General features: G+C 34.8%; 1 protein-coding gene across 1 annotated transcript in view; it reads left to right on the forward strand.

Moving 5' to 3' along the window:
* The window catches only part of LOC132559554 (molybdenum cofactor sulfurase-like), a gene marked incomplete at its 3' end in the record, with an annotated part of 41284 nt that overhangs the window by 14091 nt on the left and 4746 nt on the right, over nucleotides 1-22447 (forward strand). Inside the window, exon 5 of the mRNA XM_060224181.1 lies at nucleotides 21096-21172. Coding sequence (XP_060080164.1) covers nucleotides 21096-21172 — 77 coding nt within the window. The remainder of the gene's footprint in view (nucleotides 1-21095; nucleotides 21173-22447) is intronic.

Consider the following 22447-nt stretch of genomic DNA (forward strand, 5'->3'; position numbering starts at 1 on the left):
CACAGTCTAAGGGTGACCTATTGCGAGCCCCATTTGTCTGGTGTCGTGCATCGTAAAATTTTAACATTTCATGAACCAATTTCAATGAAATTTTACAATAACCTTGCAAGGCTAAAGGTGCTCAAAATTGTACATTATATGGTTCCCAACCCTGTTAGGCCTGTGGGGCCAAAATTGTCAGTTTGATGGAAACTTCAGAAATCTTCTACACAAATCCCAGGTAGAATCAAATACCCTTCATGGATGGGAAGGCCTGCAATACACAGATAGTTTAGAACCAAAATGTATGGAAGTGCCTTATGGTGCTTTACCAAAATTGTAAATTTCATGACCCCAGTGTCTCAATTTCCCCTTGGAGAAGGGGTAAAAATTATTTTCTTTTGAAAATAATCAAAACTAGCTTAGAATTATGAGTATAAAAAGACGGTTTGATGAGATGCACATATTATTGACCTTGGCTGACCCCCAGGGGCAGATGGGCGGGGCCACAAATAGGTCAAATTGACTGAAATTTCAAAGATAATTGTGGGTGGAAGATTTTGTATAGGAAAATTCAATTTTTGAGTTTAATTTCTACTAATTCACTTTTGGTTAAAAGCCTTAACATAGGACAGCAGTAAATGTCATGCACAATTTACATTTGCATTATGTTTACAATGTTGTTAAAGTTATTTTACTTTTTTTAATAAAATCTTTTCCATTACATGTTGCAAGAAGCATTGAAACTCAATTGACCGTTTAGGCCCTAGGACCTCATGTTATTTTCACCCTATTGACAAAGGATGAAACAGGCTACAGGTAAACTGTGGCAAAAGATACCTGAATACAGTCCTCCAAAACATACGCATTTGTTTATTGCAACCTAAATAGAATAAAAGTTAAAAAAAAAAAACATGCACTAGAAACTGACATTTAAACTGAGGGAATCAATTGACATGTTTATTGGTATTCAATGCCTTTTTGGGAAAAACAAATTTTAAACTAGAGATTCAGAATTCAACTGGACAATAAAAAGTAGCTCAAGTCTGAAGGATTGATTGACCTCAAAAGTCTGCCTGCAATTTTGAACTCAGAAAAATGATGTAAATTACTCGTCTGTTTGATTGTATCCCTAATAAAAGAAACATATGATAGAAATTGTTTCTCTAAAGCAAAAACATGAAATCAAAGGGACATAACTCAATTAAAATGATGCATCCCAAAAATATCCAGTCACACATGGTGTTAATCCAACCAGTAGATATACACAACAAAGAATGTTTGTACTTTTAAAATGATGCAAGAAGACATAATAGATGAAAGGTTGATGGAGATGAAAGATATAATTGTGGGGCTGAGATTCTGCGAAAGTATTCCTTTGTGTCACAAGTGCTACCAATCTGATGTATCTGATCTGGAAAAGCTGAGCTAATTGGAAGCTGTGATAAGTACTCAGGTATGTGACCACCTGTGACAGAAAATCAATAATACCTTAGATTTTGTGAAGGCAAAAGACCACATTACTTGTACTACCATAGAAGTTCAAGAGATACCAGCCTTATCACAAAAGATTTGAGAAGAATCAATATGCTGGTACACAGTACAAACAGGATATGAACATCACTATGAAATATGGACATCGCTACAGGGATTTGGACATCACTACAGTGATATGGACATCACTACGGAGATATGGACATCATTACAGAGATATGGGCATCACTACATGGATATGGGCATCACTATAGGGATATGGACATCACTACAGGGATATCGACATCACTACAGAGATATGGACATCACTACAGGGATATCGACATCACTACAGAGATATGGACATCACTACAGAGATATGGACATCACTATAGGGATATGGACATCACTACAGGGATATTGACATCATTACAGAGATATGGACATAATTACAGAGATATGGACATCACTACAGAGATATGGACATCACTATAGGGATATGGACATCACTATAGGGATATCGACATCACTACAGAGATATGGACATCACTACAGAGATATGGACATAACTACAGGGATATCGACATCACTACAGGGATATCGACATCACTACAGAGATATGGACATCACTACAGGGATATGGACATCACTACAGAGATATGGACATCACTACAGAGATATTGACATCACTGCAGGGATATGGACATCACTACAGGGATATGGACATCACTACAGGGATATGGACATCACTACAGGGATATGGGCATCACTACAGGGATATCGACATCACTACAGAGATATGGACATCACTGCAGGGATATGGACATCACTACAGGGATAGGGCATCACTACAGAGATATGGACATCACTACAGGGATAGGGCATCACTACAGAGATATTGACATCACTACAGGGATATGAACATCACTACAGGGATATGGGCATCACTAAAGGGATATTGACATTACTACAGGGATATTGACCATACTATTCCAGGGATATGGACATCACTACGGGGATATGGACATCATTATAGAGATATGGTTATAGAGATTATAGAGATATGGACATCACTCAGGAAAAGGAACATCATTACAGGGATATTGACATTATTACAGGAATATTGACATCATTACAGGAATATTGACATCATTACAGGGATATTGACATCATTACAGGAATATTGACATCATTACAGGGATATTGACATTATTACAGGAATATTGACATCATTACAGGGATATTGACATTATTACAGGAATATTGACATCACTGCAAAGATCTTAATAGAAATATACTTTTAACTGACATAAATATAGTGATATTAACATCATTTTTAAAAAAAAATCACTGTGGATTGAAATCTTATATGTAAATTAAAACAATCTGACAAAAGTAGGAGCCGTCCCAAGTATTGAGTTATCTTATTGGTAAAGAAGTTCTCCTGTTGATACATTAATGTCAATCAAGGTTGAGAATTCACCCGTCAAATGCCTTCAGCACTTATAAGTTACTAGGTGTGTAATCTGGGCAAATCTTATTGTTCTCTTCTCAAGTGCTATCTGATTTGTGTTTTTGTCTGACGTTGTCATAAGCCATTAACATCGAGATCTGTCATTCTGCAGAGTTCTCTTGCAGCTTGGCTGCTATAAAAATCTCTCCCCTTCACTTTGTCCAACATTTATGTGTATTTTTTGGAAGATGTTTACATGTGTCAGAGTTCCAAATTATAACATAATGATTACTTTTCCACACATCTTATGACAGGTTATGTGTGTATCAGTTGTAAAAACAGCCCTTATACATTCTTCTCTTAGCATAATCACTTCTCATCATTGTTACTGTAAAGATTTCAAATAAAATTCTCAAGAATTACTACCCGTGAAATAGGAAAAGTCATGGTGTCCAATTAATCTTCTGGGACATTTCTGTTAGTCGTAAGGAGACACACTGCCCTTGACATTAGTCTCATGGCACTGAATCACATTCTTGAGGCAGTCACCTTTGTTTTAAGCAAAAAACAATACTCACTATTGGATTACAAAGTAATCATGAGGGATGCATTTTTTTTTTTCTTTGGTGTTTTTTTTTTTTTTTTTTCCTTTTTTTTCATTTTCTTTTTGTTTGGAAATTTTTAATTACAAAGTGAAATAGAAACATTTGTAACGTTTTTTGTGGGAAATGGTAATTTGGATTTAGCATTTGAAAAAAGTTAAAAGGAATGGAACCCATCAAAAAATTGAATCAGTTGTTGTTTGCAGTATTTCAAATAAATCCTTTTGTTGTTTGTAATTTTTTTATAACGTATCAAACTATTACATCATTATAAACTAAAATTTAACATCAATTTCAATGTACAGCATTTTCCTTTCCGTTGATACTGAAATCAGTACAGAATCAAAAAATTAACATGCTGTATAGGTTCTTAATATTTTTCAACATGATCTGTGAAGTGAAATTGATTTCTAGAACTATGTATTACATCTGTACAGTGTTTTAAATCTGTGTAGATATATGAAATTGTTTCTTGTTTTTTTAAAATATTTTGAGTATCCATGTAGAATGTAGAGAATTGATTGAAATACTGTGAAACAATAAATCTCAAAATCTCAAACACACAAATGATACGAAGGACAAAAGAACAAGTTGTTTAACATTACAAAGCTGGGTTTTCAGTCTTTCAATCTTTGAAATGAGAATCTCTCTCTACAGATGTTAAGTGTTATACATTTCCAGCACAGCGATGAGACTGAGTCAGCCATTCTTGTTATGACTTGTCAAAGCATTTCCTGTCTGGGAAACACGTCAGTTCTCCCCTAACTCACTCTTTGGTGAATGTCTAAGATGTTTCTTTTGCAAAGATGGAATTTACAGACAACTCATAGCTCTACGAATGCCCGGAATCAAACTGTCATCTGTTTGAACCTCTCTTGACAAAATGAGAAAGACATTTGTTTTTGGTGCTATGAAATTCCCGTGTTGCCAGACGTGGCATTGTCCCAATGGTTCCCTCTCAATACTCTTTGTTTGTGACATTTAGGTTAAGGTTCCTGCCATAAAGTGTCAGCACTGGACTTCGAAATCTCACCATGGGTACAGCTGTACTATGTGTTGGTATATAATAGGACACCAGGTGGCGCTTTTTCACCAGGAATAAGGAATCATAAACACAAGTCACACATCATTTGAAACTCTCCCACTCTGGACCTACATGTAGTGTATAAGTTTAACATACTCAAACAAGGTTACAAGGTTTCTTGCTCTACTCTATACAGGTTTAATATTTTATACATTTATTAACTTCTGCATTTAAATTGTGAGAAAGAGGAGTTTTTTCCTTACTTTCTGCTGCCAAGCCATTTTGTTTTGAGCCAAAACATAATTTGTTTTCAGTTCTTGACAAATGACATTGACCTCTCAATAGATAGAATCTCATTCAATAGGACTGCCATCTAACTACAGTATTTACCATAGGACTGCCGTTTAGCCTCTAGCTACAGTATTTACCATAGGAGTGCCGTTTAGCCTCTAACTACAGTATTTACCATAGGACTGCCGTTTAGCCTCTAACTACAGTATTTACCATAGGACTGCCGTTTAGCCTGTAGCTACAGTATTTACCATAGGACTGTCGTTTAGCCTCTAGCTACAGTATTTACCATAGGACTGCCGTTTAGCCTCTAACTACAGTATTTACCATAGGACTGCCGTTTAGCCTCTAACTACAGTATTTACCATAGGATTGCCGTTTAGCCTCTAGCTACAGTATTTACCATAGGACTGCCGTTTAGCCTCTAACTACAGTATTTACCATAGGACTGTCGTTTAGCCTCTAGCTACAGTATTTACCATAGGACTGCCATTTAGCCTCTAACTACAACATTTACCATAGGACTGCCGTTTAGCCTCTTGCTACAGTATTTACCATAGGACTGCCATTTAGCCTCTAACTACAGTATTTACCATAGGACTGCCGTTTAGCCTCTAACTACAGTATTTACCATAGGACTGCCATTTAGCCTCTAACTACAGTATTTACCATACAATGAGCCCTTTGGGCAAATACATCAGATGACATTACTGGACAATGAAATATGGTTAGTTTTTAATTTTACTAAACAGCAATATATATAGAGGAATGGGCTTATAGCAGGATATATATGGTATATTGTACCTTATTAATCCTGAAATAAGCCCGGTGGTGTAACACTTAAAGTCAGCCGTGGGTTTATAGCAGTGCAATGGTACCATCTGTTGGTACTCTTGCTGACCAGCGATAAATATTGGTGAACTTATTACCAGACATGGTGTGTTGACCGTTCTTCTCTCTTTCTTCAGGCATATCAAACTGTAGGTAGCAGCTTTCAATCATCCTGATGGTGGAGAACTTTACAGGAACGATTTACTTTGATAGAGGTCACTTCTTGACCTGAGGTTCAGAGGTCACTTTTTCTCATTTAGACCATGCCAGTGTTGGGGTGCATCAATACTTTTCATAAGCCATTGGTCATTTGGTATCAGTTATGGTAAACAATTGTTCAAATACCATAAAAACCCACATAATATACACACCTACGTAGGTACTTTTCAGGGTTTAAGATACTGAAAAATATGCATAATGTGTGCACCCAAAATTTTAGTCAAAAACGATATCCAGTAACCAAGAAATTCATCTCAGAATGTTGAGCTAACAGTTCAGACTAACAATATGAAGTTCAAAATTTGAAAGTATTCTTTTCAAAATTTCTTTCCATCTCACTATTTTACTTTAATTACCTTTTTCTCTTTAATTGTAAATACAATACAATTGAAGAAAAAAAATCTGGCTAATATCTGTTCACTTTTTATTTTTTTTCTTTGACATCAGACATGTTACACTATGTTGTACATTTACCCAATTAACCTAGATATATTTATGTTACACAAACAAATACTTGTTTTCACACTAGGCCTCATCAGTGTTCAGTGCTGAAATCAGAGGTACGAGTAATCAGCTACCTATTAATGACCAGACCAGGTAATTAGGATTTCTGTACGTCATGTTTTCTTTCATGTCTCGCTGTCACACTGTGCAAACACCAGCTGACATAAATTTAGGCCCTAACTCTGTATATGCAAGCAATCAATATACAGAGCACAGAAGGTACATGTAGTCAGGCATATGTGTATTGTCAAAAGAAAAACGGCATTTCACTACACATTTTGTCAAGATAATTGTGTCACGTCCACCCATATTTATCGTGATGAACAAGTTATTGGTAAGACTTGTATATATGCTCCGTAAACACCAATAAGACCTTTTTTAATGAATGATTAATTAAATCTGTAAGTTGATGATAAGTCTTGGTCAACACTTCGCATACTAATATGTCGGATAAGTCTTGGTCAACACTTCGCATACTGATATGTCGGATAAGTCTTGGTCAACACTTCGCATACTAATATGTCGGATAAGTCTTGGTCAACACTTCGCATACTAATATGTCGGATAAGTCTTGGTCAACACTTCGCATACTAATATGTCGGATAAGTCTTGGTCAACACTTCGCATACTAATATGTCGGATAAGTCTTGGTCAACACTTCGCATACTAATATGTCAACAATAACATCTGCCTACACACATGATAATAGACATGTGCTCATGGCTTCCTCATTGCGATATTCACTGTGAAGGAGAATCAAATGAAACTTGTTAATTTCTTAACAGTCGAACTTGTGTTTCAAAATGTAATTATATTGTAATCGATATATTTTTCAATGTTCAAAACAGGCCACTGTCTTTAGTTGCTGTCGTGTTTCTAAACACTTTGTCCTGATTTTGGATGATACCGATTCAGAAAGTCTCCAATTAAGCATTTAATCTCGTTTTTGTCTATTTCACGAGTTGATGAATTGAGTGGCTCTTGAGACAAATTCAATGAACTGCAAAGTTGTTTTTTTCGACGTCTTCAACAAATCAAAATTTTCAACACATTAAAATAATACAAAACATAATTAATTGTAATAATTGATTTTGTCAGTATATTTTAGAAATTATAAAAATTCTCAGAAAGCAACACAGAAGAATAACGTTTATACTGATTCCTTTGGTCATCTTCCACTTCACTTCAAACTTGGGGTCAGGCATTTTTAAATTGTCATGAATGTGTTTTGTGGCCTTTCTCAGGATCCTCTGCATCCATGTCATCAAGAACTTAGTCGAGAAGCGATTGTGTATCAAAATCGCTCTGTGTACGCTCATGCTCTTGTTCGGGATTTTTATTTTCAGGCAGTGGAAGGCTAAAGCATTTGTAGCAGAGGACAAGATCTGCAATATCTCAAGCTGATATAAATCATAGAAAACAGATCTTTTCTGTTGAAAATTACCATAATGTCATATATTAATTTATTTAGTAGTTGTTATATATGTTATTTATCCTTATCGATTTATATTATGCAAATCTGGAGCAAATACTTTTATTTAAAGTTTAGCATCAAATGTTTGTAAGGGTTTTCTCAAAAAAAAAAAAAAAAAAACCAATAGCTATGTAATGTGCATGCATACCTCTTTGGACCGTTAATTTCTAAAATAAAATCCATGCACATTATGTAGGTGTTTACAGTACATGAGCTTTCTTAACTGGCATTCATGGGCACAAGAGTCTGATGTGATGGAAGTATTAAAAATCTTCATTTAAAAAACCATAATGCTTAGAATAGTTTGAAGTTTGTCCTACAGTTATTAACAGTGAGGAACTATTAAAAGTTAAGTTTGTTCGCATAAATGTTAAAATCCTACCTACATGCTTTTGATCAAACTAGCTGGTAAGCCATCAAAATATTTCAATCAGCACCATTAAGTCAATAAAAGATGTGCAGAAACCTGACAGAAACTTGTATCTTCTCTCAGAGCTTTTTATCTCAAGGTACAACTCTCATATGATTCTCATTGACATGAAAATTCTTGCCTGTTATAAGACGACAGTGCATATAATAAACTCGTCAGCTGGATTACCTTTATGATATATTCTCGATGCTTCAGTGCCAAGTGCTGGTTCTGAGCTTTGCCAAGTTTGTAATGTCTTAATCTGGAAACGTATAGCACCATTATATCATTGTCCTGTAATATTAGCCAATACCATTCTTCCTGTCAGAAGTGAGGATGGCATCCTGGACATAGCAATGAGTAGTTCCTTCTTAAAATCTAATATTTTCCCTGCTTTTAATTAACAAAAGAAAAAAATTACTGATAAAATCAAAAACATAATGATTTTGTCTCTTGATTAAACATTAATTACAGTTTCAGCGGAAAATATTTCACCAAGACCATTAAATAGATAAGAAAAGTTTTGTACAGGCCTGTATAAGAGGTTTAAAGGGTATGTGAAGAACATTGGTTCTCTCTCCGTTCTCATACATACGAAATTCCTGTCGCTATTCCAAAACGACAGTGGTATGTACATGCATATAATTTACTCGTCAACTGGAATATCTGTATGATACATTCTTCACACTCCCATGCCATGTGCTGGTTCTGAGATTTGGTTTCAACAACCACACAACATATTAGATCTTGGTGGAGTGGAAGGCAGTATATTGCAGCAAATAATATCTAACTGCTTTTTATTCTCTGGAAAGGCATTATTTTATTAAAGCGTATTGGTATACAAACTTTAGCTCTCCTGAGCAGGACAAGAGAGCTTGCATTCCCTTTAAATGATTTCTTCCCATAATGAAAACACCAAGAATTATATTTGGCTGATAGGTTCCTTGGATAAAACTCAGCAAAGTTTTGGAAATGACCTACCAGTAAACACATAATTAAGGTTGTAAGGGTCAAATTCATAGAAGTCTTCAAACAACTTCTTCTGACAAACCAAGATGTGTAGAATTATGTTATGTGACTGAAAGGTTTGTGGAACGAAGCCCAACAAAGTTCATGACTATGACCCACAGTCAAGGTCCCAGAGATCAACTCTGTTAAAACCTCCAAATGACTTCTTCTCATTAACCGAGGCTTGAATGTCAATGATGTGAAATGTTAATGTATTTGTGAAAACCATTGAATACTAGATCAGCAACGCAGGCTCTCTTGTTTTTAACTTTGAATTGTTGTTGCTCAATGTTTGATATACATACATGTAACTTACAATGGATGTCGCCACAAACAGTTTTTTAATCTCTCTTTTAATCTAAATATTTCAACTACAAATAGATATCAATATCTAAATAAGGGAAATATATCTTGAAGACTTCATTATTTCATGGGCAAAAGGTCCTATATCTATCATTAATCTTTATAGCATTAATCAATGGTTAGATGTTAGATTGGTTTGATATGTTTAAAGGAAAAGAATTTGGTAAAAGCAAAATTTATCAAACCAAGATGGAAGTACAAGATATTGGACTGCATGATCTCAGTGGTTAGAATATTGAATTGATAAAGAAATCAGATTGAAAATTTTATCTCTTGAAGATGCCTGAGTTTATGTTTCAAAGGAAGGTAGGATAATTGAAGATAATAGAAATGAACATCTCTTATTTCTATTTTTTTTTTCAAAAACTCCTAGCTGTTAGCCTGCAAGACCATACAATATGTATCGACAATATCAAATATTCCTATAGATATGTATATATACTTAAAGCTTCTGCTACATAAATGAAGTTAAGTTTTTCATCAAGATGACTGTACTTCCGGTGAGTCTGCATAATGTGATGAAATTGGACAGAAAGCAAGAGTTATGTCCTCTTGGATTAACGTGCAGCCATAGTGTATATAATGTGTAATTTGTTTTGTCTGTTTCTGGGAGGTAGCTCCTATTCTGCTTCAAGCATGTCTTCTTTATAATATATGTTGTCTCCACAAAGACTAAGAATTTTGTTTGTGTTCTTCCGTGGCTTAGCTTATCGCACATCTGTTATGACAAAGCAACAGTTCCAATTAGCCATCCACCTTTTGCCAATTCATTTAGGAGTAGGTGGTTTGTATTTGTGAGATTTAGGATTTTCTGTGTGAAACTACTGTGTTAATTAATGATTTAACATTGCTCTGTCATGATCTTAAGGTATACTGACTTAGACTTAAAATCCTCATCCCTGATTTCTGATCAAAATTGGTTGCACATGAATCTTATGTTTTGGAAGGTTTCTTGCCATTTTGACATCTTCATTGTGAAGTGTGTATGAAGAGTATACATGTGATGGGAGAGAATCTCACACGTCAGCTGTAGATACGGAAAATACTTACATATACGTAATTAGCACCGACAGAATAGCTGTACTACAGAAAAGAAGTTGTCGGAATTCCGAAGGTCTTTGAACTGCAACAGCTAGACTTGTTAACTTATTCTTGTAGAACTGTTGTACTCGTATGTGTATAGAATAATTATCAAAAAGCTTGTACACATGTAAGGAAACTTTTTACATTATAAAACCAGCAATACATGTCCAAAAATCAAGACTTCATGTCAGGGAATTTCTTTCCTTGTGAACCGTCACTATGGTAATACTTAAGAACTTGTTTCAGACTCTTAAATCTCAAAGTTTGTCTTTAATCTTTGCTACATGTCAGATTTTTTATTGACTTATTTTACTTATTAAAGGAACATCACAATAAAACCTTTTTTTTTCCTGATGTTTTTGTTATTACTGCGTATATATTTATCAAGTGTATCACTTTAAGAACGGTAATGGATGGTTTTCGCTGAAATATGTTCACAAAAATGTTAAAAATTATAAAAATAAAATTCTCATCATGTATGATATCACACACCACACCATATCAGTAAACAAGAATGGCTTCCCAATTAAATTGGTCGCAGTTGAAAAATGTTACCTTGTCAACCACAGAATGAAGGATATGGTCAAATGGCCAGAGGAAAACCTCAGACTTTAGGCGGGGAAGCTTACCATGGCAGAAGGGATCTTATCAGATAAGAATTGGATAGTGTACACATTCTGCTGGATTGACTGACAAAATTAAAGCTTTGCGTTGTAGCTATACAACTAGATATAAACAATGCCTGTTTATGTCACTTTTTTCGTAATCTGAATGAAATTTGTGTTAGTATATAATGTTTTCTCTACAAATTTTGTGTGCTGAAAAACAGGTGATTTCTTACTGTATCAGTACATTTCTCTCCGATATCACATGTGTTCATGTATACAAATGATCTGCCTCTCTTGATATACTGTCACAAACTGTGAATATCAAGATAGCTTATAGACGTGTAACTTGAAGTGTAAGAAACACACACAATCAATAAAGAGAATAACATTTTAACTGTGATGTCCCTTTAAATCTCCTGGAAATCACATTGATATACTCACTACAAACAGGTTTCCTTGACTATTTTTGTATAATCATACGATATATTTATGTACTATTTTTGTATTCATATAAGCAAGTGTGAACACTTATAGTTGTCGCTGAAAAATGGATAGAAAATCATATTAAAGGTCTATAGAACTACAGTATTAGAGAAAAGAAATTCGCAAGTTTTAGTCCTAGTTAAGACTATAAACGAGTCTCCCTTACAGAAAAAATCTACAATATCATAAATTTTACATTTGCATTGCATCCTATAAAACCTACTCACAAATTGAGGAACCTCATTCTCGTATAAATCTCTTTGAAATGTGGGAGACCACCTGACAAGTTTCTCCTCTTACATGAAGATGGAAATAAAATTATTTGGTTTGGTTGAGACGTGGAAGAGTCTTTGTCAGGCTGAGAGAGAACGGACTTCATGGTCATAGACGTTAGATGGTAACTGAAACACCACTTACTCTTAGTATATATTTTAGAATCCATTAAAGCAATAAAATTGTTTAGAATTCTTTCCAATCTTTTCTGTGAAGGATAATGAGATTTTTTGCACAACCATTAATGGAACACTTTTTTTTTATATGTGTTAGGTTCCATCTTTATTGCATTAAATTAAACAAAATAAGAAATTCAAATATCCTCTTCACTTTAACAAGAAATAGAAATGAGAAAGTCTAGAATTATAATTAATGGGAGGTAACTATTAAAAAAGATATGCAATCCTTCACAATTATATCTGGTGTACAATGTAGCCATACCTTTGATCTTGGTTCCTTCCTAAAACTACATTTATTCTTACCTAGCTCCATTGTAACACTTTAATAGTTATTTTGACTTCGACACTCTGATATTGCAAGTTACAATTTTTTACCTATAAAGATTACCAGCTATACAGGTATAATGACCTTGACATTCTCATAATACCAGTTATTTTAACCTTGACTCTTGTAAAAGCAGTTATTTTGACCTAGACTCTCTTGTAATACCACAGTTATTTTGACCTGTACTCTCTTGTAATACCAAAGTTGTTTTGACCTGTACTCTCTTGTAATACCACAATTGTCTTGACCTTTACTCTCTTGTAATACCAAAGTTGTTTTGACCTGTACTCTCTTGTAATACCACAGTTGTTTTGACCTGTACTCTCTTGTAATACCACAATTGTTTTGACCTGTACTCTCTTGTAATACCACAGTTATTTTGACCTTTACTCTCTTGTAATACCACAATTGTTTTGACCTGTACTCTCTTGTAATACTACAGTTGTTTTGACCTGTACTCTCTTGTAATACCACAATTGTTTTGACCTATACTCTCTTGTAATACCTCAGTTATTTTTGGTAGCAGTAAACAGTTAATTTGCATTTTTCCTGAAATTATTTGTCATGTTTGAGATATACAGGTATAGCAGATTGGTTATGAAAAATACATCATTACATGTATATATATTTATAAACTGTATAACAATTACATTAACAGTAGAGAGATGAAATTTGTGTAAAAAAAAAAATTCCTCTGATTTCTGACATTTGATTGTCATGGTTACCTACTGAATGCAAAAATACTGCTAATTCCAATCCAACACTACAACTTTCTAGGAGAAATTTAATTCTAATCACCTATCTTACAATCAACAACACTGTCATGGTAACAAAGTACTTACATTTCAGCAAATTCCAACTCGGAAATTCTTCATAACATGACCACATGTAAACACTATGAAAATTTCACTTCCTGTAAAGCTAGTTTTTGGTGCATAGACACAGATTCGAGACTGCCCAAATAGTAATCTCCAACACAAAGCTAAAATATTATCCTGAAAAAAATGAAACCCCACATTGTCCACTTTAACATGACAGGACCAATTTTAGCAAGGATTTTTTTTTTCATTTGTAATTAAAACCTTTATAATGGGGTAATCTAATGAGCAAAAAAATCACCCATGGCCACACCGAGAAACTGTGTACTGCTACCTTGACCTTTACTCTCTTGTAATACTACAGTTGCTTTGACCTTGACTCCCTTGTAATGCTACAATTATCTTGATAACACAATGTCACAAACATTTCTTATGCACTGTCTGCCATATACATATTTTAGATACCATAGTAGGTCAAGGTTAGCATAAACATTTAAATGTGAAATATTCCAATCTCCATTATCCAGTTTTGTTTTCTTTACACATTTCATTCCCAAATAAATGCTACCTATGAGAGTTGTACAACTGAAGTCTAGGAAAAAAGTAGCAGGCACCATGTTTATCCTGCAATAAAGCCAGGATGTGTGATTATCACTTGAAAATGGAATGATTTGTATGATTTCATTGAATTGCAATTGACATGGCTGGGCTTATTACCAGTGATTGGTTTATTAATGGTTAAAAAGTATCAATAGTGCCAACATGATACTGGTCAGATTACACAGTAATCCAATTGAAGAAGTCCAACTGTACATTTGTCCCTTTGTAAAATTTCATTGTGTTAAAAAGTTTTTTCTTCAAGATGAACATATTGAAGATGAATATTTTGATTCTTCTAACTTAAAGTGAAGTATTGAGCACGAGGGAACAGAACATACAGTTTTCGTTCAGGTAATAGCATCCACTCTTTCACAGAGATGGGACTTTATTAACCATATCTGTATGTCCGCTAATTCCTGTAGGCTTTTATCATAACTAATGATAATGGAGTCAGAGGTTAGGAACACAAGTGGCATTGCCTGGGCTTCAGTTGTATTTTGTGTTTGTGCCAACATAAATGAAGACAATTTTGCTTGCGTAAGAGAAATCATTATCCTGCTATTAGTGAAAAAAACAGGGGGGGCCAAGAAAGCAGATATTTCATGTCAGTGTTTGCTAAGGGAGATAATTGGCAGCCATTTTATGTGTGTGCTTGAATCAAGAATGTCCCTCCAAGGAACTTTGTCTGATAATTCACAAGCACTTGGCATCTCCTGTTACACAAATGATGATGTTTTAAACGTAAGAACCAACATCCAATGTTTCCCAAGAGAACAAAGCATTCCTTCGACATACTTTCAGTGTAACACACATACATTTTTGTTTATCTTACTAAGCCAAGCTTTGGATGTCTCTGAACCAGTGAGTACCTCATAATATTGGGGTGTTTTTACCCTCCTTTAGAATACCACACAGGCAGAATTTGTCTTTACTATTACAATATTGGGGTGTTTTTACCTTGTATAGAGTACCACACAGACTGTCTTTACTATTACAATATTGGGGTGTTTTTACCTTGTATAGAGTACCACACACACATTTGTCTCACACACACACACACACACACACACACACACACACACACACACACACACACACACACACACACACACACACACACACACACACACACACACACACACACACACACACACACACACACACACACACACACACACACACACACACACACACACACACACACACACACACACACACACACACACACACACACACACACACACACACACACACACACACACACACACACACACACACACACTATCACAATATTGGGGTGTTTTTACCTTGGTACCACACACAGACTGTCTTTATCATCACAATATTGTGTTTTTACCTTGTATAGAGTACCATACAGACTGTCTTTATCATCACAATATTGGGGTGTTTTTACCTTGTATAGAGTACCACACAGACTGTCTTTATCATCACAATATTGGGGTGTTTTTACCTTGTATACACACACACACACACAGTCTTTACTATAGACCTTGTATAGAGTACCACACAGACTGTCTTTACTATCACAATATTGGGGTGTTTTTACCTTGTATAGAGTACCACACACAGACTGTCTTTACTATCACAATATTGGGGTGTTTTTACCTTGTATAGAGTACCACACACAGACTGTCTTTACTATCACAATATTGGGGTGTTGTTACCTTGTATAGAGTACCACACAGACTGTCTTTATCATCACAATATTGGGGTGTTTTTACCTTGTATAGAGTACCACACAGACTGTCTTTATCATCACAATATTGGGGTGTTTTTACCTTGTATAGAGTACCACACAGACTGTCTTTATCATCACAATATTGGAGTGTTTTTACCTTGTATAGAGTACCACACACAGACTGTCTTTACTATCACAATATTGGGGTGTTTTTACCTTGTATAGAGTACCACACAGACTGTCTTTACTATCACAATATTGGGGTGTTTTTACCTTGTATAGAGTACCACACACAGACTGTCTTTACTATCACAATATTGGGGTGTTTTTACCTTGTATAGAGTACCACACACAGACTGTCTTTACTATCACAATATTGGGGTGTTTTTACCTTGTATAGAGTACCACACAGACTGTCTTTACTATCACAATATTGGGGTGTTTTTACCTTGTATAGAGTACCACACACAGACTGAATTTGTCTTTACCATCACAATATTGAAGTGTTTTTATCTTCACCATAATTTAGAGTATCACACAAGATGTGTGAGCATCGTTATTATTTAGAGTATCAGAGAGGCTGTGGATGTCTTCACCATCTTGTTGAGTACAACACAGACTGTGTGTGTCTTCACCATCTTGTTGAGTATAACACAGACTGTCATTATCATAATTTAGAGTATTGTAGACTGTGTGTGTCTTCACCATCTTGTTGAGTATAACACAGACTGTGTGTGTCTTCACCATCTTGTTGAGTATAACACAGACTGTCATTATCATAATTTAGAGTATTGTAGACTGTGTGTGTCTTCACCATCTTGTTGAGTATAACACAGACTGTGTGTGTCTTCACCATCTTGTTGAGTATAACACAGACTGTGTGTGTCTTCACCATCTTGTTGAGTATCATTATCATAATTTAGAGTATTGTAGACTGTGTGTGTCTTCACCATCTTGTTGAGTATAACACAGACTGTGTGTGTCTTCACCATCTTGTTGAGTATAACACAGACTGTGTGTGTCTTCACCATCTTGTTGAGTATAACACAGACTGTCATTATCATAATTTAGAGTATTGTAGACTGTGTGTGTCTTCACCATCTTGTTGAGTATAACACAGACTGTCATTATCATAATTTAGAGTATTGTAGACTGTGTGTGTCTTCACCATCTTGTTGAGTATAACACAGACTGTGTGTGTCTTCACCATCTTGTTGAGTATAACACAGACACCATCTTGTTGAGTATAACACAGACTGTCATTATCATAATAGAGTATTGTAGACTGTGTGTGTCTTCACCATCTTGTTGAGTATAACACAGACTGTGTGTGTCTTCACCATCTTGTTGAGTATAACACAGACTGTGTGTTTCTTCACCATCTTGTTGAGTATAACACAGACTGTGTGTTTCTTCACCATCTTGTTGAGTATAACACAGACTGTGTGTTTCTTCACCATCTTGTTGAGTATAACACAGACTGTGTGTTTCTTCACCATCTTGTTGAGTATAACACAGACTGTGTGTGTCTTCACCATCTTGTTGAGTATAACACAGACTGTGTGTGTCTTCACCATCTTGTTGAGTACAACACAGACTGTGTGTGTCTTCACCATCTTGTTGAGTACAACACAGACTGTGTGTGTCTTCACCATCTTGTTGAGTACAACACAGACTGTGTGTGTCTTCACCATCTTGTTGAGTATAACACAGACTGTGTGTGTCTTCACCTTCTTGTTGAGTACAACACAGACTGTGTGTGTCTTCACCATCTTGTTGAGTATAACACAGACTGTGTGTGTCTTCACCATCTTGTTGAGTATAACACAGACTGTCATTATCATAATTTAGAGTATTGTAGACTGTGTGTGTCTTCACCATCTTGTTGAGTACAACACAGACTGTCATTATCATAATTTAGAGTATTGTAGGCTGTGTGTGTCTTCACCATCATTTAGAATAACACACATCTTTTCATATAATATTTTACATGTAGTTTTCATCACATAACAATCTGAAAACTGTTAATCTGATGAAATATATTGTATTATAAGTTTTACAATATAGCTGAGAAACACCAAATTACATAAAGCAGACTTCACATGATGATACCATCAGTAAAGCACTGCTCTAACACTTTCAGGACAGTATGGATGGTGTTCCATTCTTGAACAGATCTATGTGACATTTTTATTAATATCTATGTAAGCTAGGCAGGTACACAATTTGGGAAGCTCCTGCACTTCCCTGCTGTTAGTGTCAGCCCTCCACAGTTAATCAGTATACAGTGTGGTCTGGGTTTAACTGTTGATTCCTCCTGCACAAAGACTGTGAGCTGAGGAAGTTGACTTAGTAAATTAGTTTTTTGTCCAAAGAAGAAATGGAGTAACTTGGTCATGAGTAGAACACTGGACTTTCCTGTTATCTGAATTAAAGGTCTGAGTTGTATTGTTTTCTCATCAGAGGTCAGGGTCATTTTCAGGAGGAATCCCCTTATAGTACTTATGGCTACCTCACTGAACATCATGCTGGAAGTCCACTGCATGGTTTCCATTACATTTTTGGTAATGTGTTTTGCCTTTTGAAACAATCATGACAGTACTTGACAACCTGTGATCCAAATTTTCATAGAAACACACCATTGTGTGAAACTATATTAGTTTTCAATTTTGATAAGGGATCTACATTAATATCTACCTATCAGATGTGTTGTTAATGAAGGACAAGACCCCTATTGGTTCATCACAAATTTAATTATCAGCTACTTATTTAATATATATTGAATCCATAAGCAATGAACACCCTCATTGTTCCATACATTCAGATTGTAATCTGTGAAAACCTTCACTTAGATGTAGATAAATTGAATGAATAATGATCACAAAAGTATTAGAAACTATCACTGAATCTTCCAACTTGTCTCCCCGCACAGGTCCCGGCTTAAACTGGCGATATTGATTAAATGTTAGAACAATGCAAACTTCCTGAGGGGTCCATGGACTCAGGAGTGATCCCCGAAGAAAAAGTTCACAGAAAGGTCACTGAAAGGTCTTTGCCATGTACAAAATCAATAAATATTGGAGAATAGAAGATTAACTTTTGACCAAACATAATTATATACCTACCCACATGATTTTTTTTCTTTCCTTCTGGGATTTTTTCTTCAACAAAACACAATTTCGATTTAATTTGTTTTTTTTCCAAGGTGATAGAGGTCACTTGTGGTACATAGTTATCGTAGAAATGAGATTTATCACATTTTCTCTAGAGAAATAGCCGATTTATAAATTGGCTATCTTCACCTGAGATAAAAGTGTTTGTTAGTTGTGGTGTCAGTATCATGAAACATACAACTTTGATGTCCGTTTATTGTTCAGGGAAATGAAATTCATGTGTCACATTTTTTGTTTGTTTCATGACTGTGAAAGTTTTATTGATACTCTTTTGGTCATGTTATAAAAAAGTTAATCTCCAAAGACAAAATTCTAGACAAGAAACAATATTTTTTGTGTTAGCTTGAATTTTTTTTTTTTAAGAATTAAGCAATCGCAACAAGCTAAGGGTTCCGAGATGATAATTTATTATATTAGTAATTTTAGTACTTTAGGGATAAATTTTACAGAGAATGTTGTCCTGAACGAGCCCATATGTTGCGGGCGAAACCGGTAGACAATATAATAAATTATCATCTCGGAACCCTTAGCTTGTTGCGATTGCTTCTTAATTCTTAGTTCCTACTATTTTGCAATCGCCCTGCATACCTGGAGGTATCCAAGCAAGGGGACCTCAGAACCCATCTAATTTTTACTAAAAGCACGGCGTTGGCTCTTAACCCTTTTTGATTTTTTTTTTAGTGGTAAATGTTTTGCTGTCATTTAAGTATCCTGATATCGTGTCCTCTTTAATGTTAGATCCATTCCTACAAACAAATCAGTAATTAGTAAATTACCCATAGTCTTTGACAAATTATTTGTCTTGCAGTACACAATCGGCATTTACTGGATCACATAAAAGCTTGCATGCTACATAGAAATCAATAGGACTTAATCCAGATCACTACAATGCTTGGGAACTTTTTTCATCATTGCAGTAATAAGGAGAAAAAATGTAGTGCTGCAAGTATATAAAGCCCATCGTAATTACTAAGCAATTACTTATCAGGAGCTAGATGGGTGTGCGAGGATCAGTGGTCGGCTTGGTCACAATCGATAAAATCTATACCACCATTTCTCTCCTCCTGGGCAGAAAATTTCCTCTGTTTCTGGTTCAGTTCCTGTGCACCACTGATTGGAAAATCTTCTGACTGGAATCAGATCACTTTCTTTTAGTGTAGTTGATTAAATGTATTATGCCAAATGGATTTTTTTTTTCTAACAGATTCATTTTTTCAGAGAAAGAAGAAAAATGCTTAACATATAAAAACTCACTCAAAATATGTTTATGATTTATGCAATTAGATATTTTTTCAAGACTTGATTCAAATACATGCTTAGCAATGTTACTAATGTACATATTAAATTTCATTACCTACATTTGATGGAAGATTTCTGTCTAATCACAATATAATGACACAACCTTAGTCTTGTAATTTCGAACTAAGAGAACATGGCGTCTAGATAGAAAGGATTGATTGATGTTTTGAAATTGAAATGAGGTTTCTAATTTACTGATAGTCCATGTTTAATGAACAATATTAAAGAAGTTCTGGGAGAGGAAAGGATGTGTTGGGATGATGAGGAAGGCGGGATGGATTAGGAGCTGAAACAACTTGTACTATAACTGTTAAAGGGTTTTGTCTCAAAATGTGCAGACTGAATCCTATAAGGTTTGCCAATAGACAAGACTATGACTGTATAAATGCGTTTGACAACTTAATCCCTGGTCCAATAACTGGATAGATAGAACTGCCATTGATGATGTTGTTGGAATCCAGGCTTTCTATTTCTGGCTTGTATGTGAAACTGAGTCAAACAAAAGACCAGTCGGAGATTTCAAATTTAGCTTGTTAATTCTCAAGTGTGACAGGTATTGCTAGAATTCACAGCTTACAAAGTCATTGATAATACTTATAGATTTTTCTATTTACAAGATATATATGTTGGGGTCATCATTTTCAAGGTAACTTAATTCTGGACTTAATACCTTTGTTTTTAGTCTAGTAAATGTTAATCGAAGATGAAGTTTAAAAGTTGCCTTTTTATTGTTTCTGCTTTTTTTCCAGGAATATTACTTTGTATATCATTTCTTTAACAGGAAGAAATTATGCAGAGTAAATGCATTTTATATTTCATAAGTAATACATGTCCTGTATAAACTATGAATGAAGAAAATCTGTCCTTCATAAGAAAGAGATGACAAGTCAGTAGATGATAATTGATCGTTTATTGTGTTTTCCAGATTTGAAGATGGCACCGTACCATTTTTGGATATCATTGGTCTCCGTCATGGTTTTAACGCCTTGGATAAGATCGGAGGTAACAGCCTTTTACATACAGTGATGATATATCAACTGTACAAATCAATTCACTAGACTTAAACTATAAAGTTCCACGGAGTTGTAATACAGATCAAGAAGATAGTGCCATTGAAACAAAATAATGTTATTTTGATGTATTTTAGACAAAGAGTTGGACAAACACTCATCAGACTAACAAATAAAATCACATCAAACAAACAGGCACCCGTCAGATAAACACAAACCCTCATCAAACAAACGCAAATCACAGAAACACAAATTCACCTCAGATAAACACAAATTCACCTCAGATTAAACACAAATTCACCTCAGATAAACACAAATTCACCTCAGATAAACACAAATTCACCTCAGATAAACACAAATTCACCTCAGATAAACACAAATTCACCTCAGATAAACACAAATTCACCTCAATTAAACACAAATTCACCTCAGATAAACACAAATTCACCTCAGATAAAACACAAATTCACCTCAGATAAACACAAATTCACCTCAGATAAACACAAATTCACCTCAGATAAACACAAATTCATCTCAGATAAACACAAATTCACCTCAGATAAACACAAATTCACCTCAGATAAAACACAAATTCACCTCAGATAAACACAAATTCACTTCAGATAAAACACAAATTCACTTCAGATAAACACAAATTCACCTCAGATAAACACAAATTCACCTCAGATAAACACAAATTCACCTCAGATAAACACAAATTCACCTCAGAAAAACACAAAACCCTCATCAAACAAACGCCAATCACAGAAACACAAATTCACCTCAGATAAACACAAATTCACCTCAGAAAAACACAAATTCACCTCAGATAAACACAAATTCACCTCAGATAAACACAAATTCACCTCAGAAAAACACAAAACCCTCATCAAACAAATGCCAATCACAGAAACACAAATTCACCTCAGAAAAACACAAATTCACCTCAGATAAACACAAATTCACCTCAGAAAAACACAAAACACTCATCAAACAAACGCCAATCACAGAAACACAAATTCACCTCAGATAAACACAAATTCACCTCAGATAAACACAAACACCCATCAGATAAACAAATAGATGAATACCCAAAAGAAAAATACCTTAACGACAACATTGAATTTCTATATTCTGTTGTTAAAGAGATGCTGACATTCATAGTCTCACCTCTCATATAGATAATTTATTACCATACAACATAACTTAAGAGAAGAGATACGAACAGACTGGGATTGGTGCTAATGTATACAACACAGGAAATTAT

This window comes from Ylistrum balloti, unplaced genomic scaffold, assembly GCF_031769215.1.
Source record: "Ylistrum balloti isolate Yb309-2 unplaced genomic scaffold, AGI_CSIRO_Ybal_v1 Utg370932, whole genome shotgun sequence".
Lineage (NCBI taxonomy): Eukaryota > Metazoa > Mollusca > Bivalvia > Pectinida > Pectinidae > Ylistrum > Ylistrum balloti.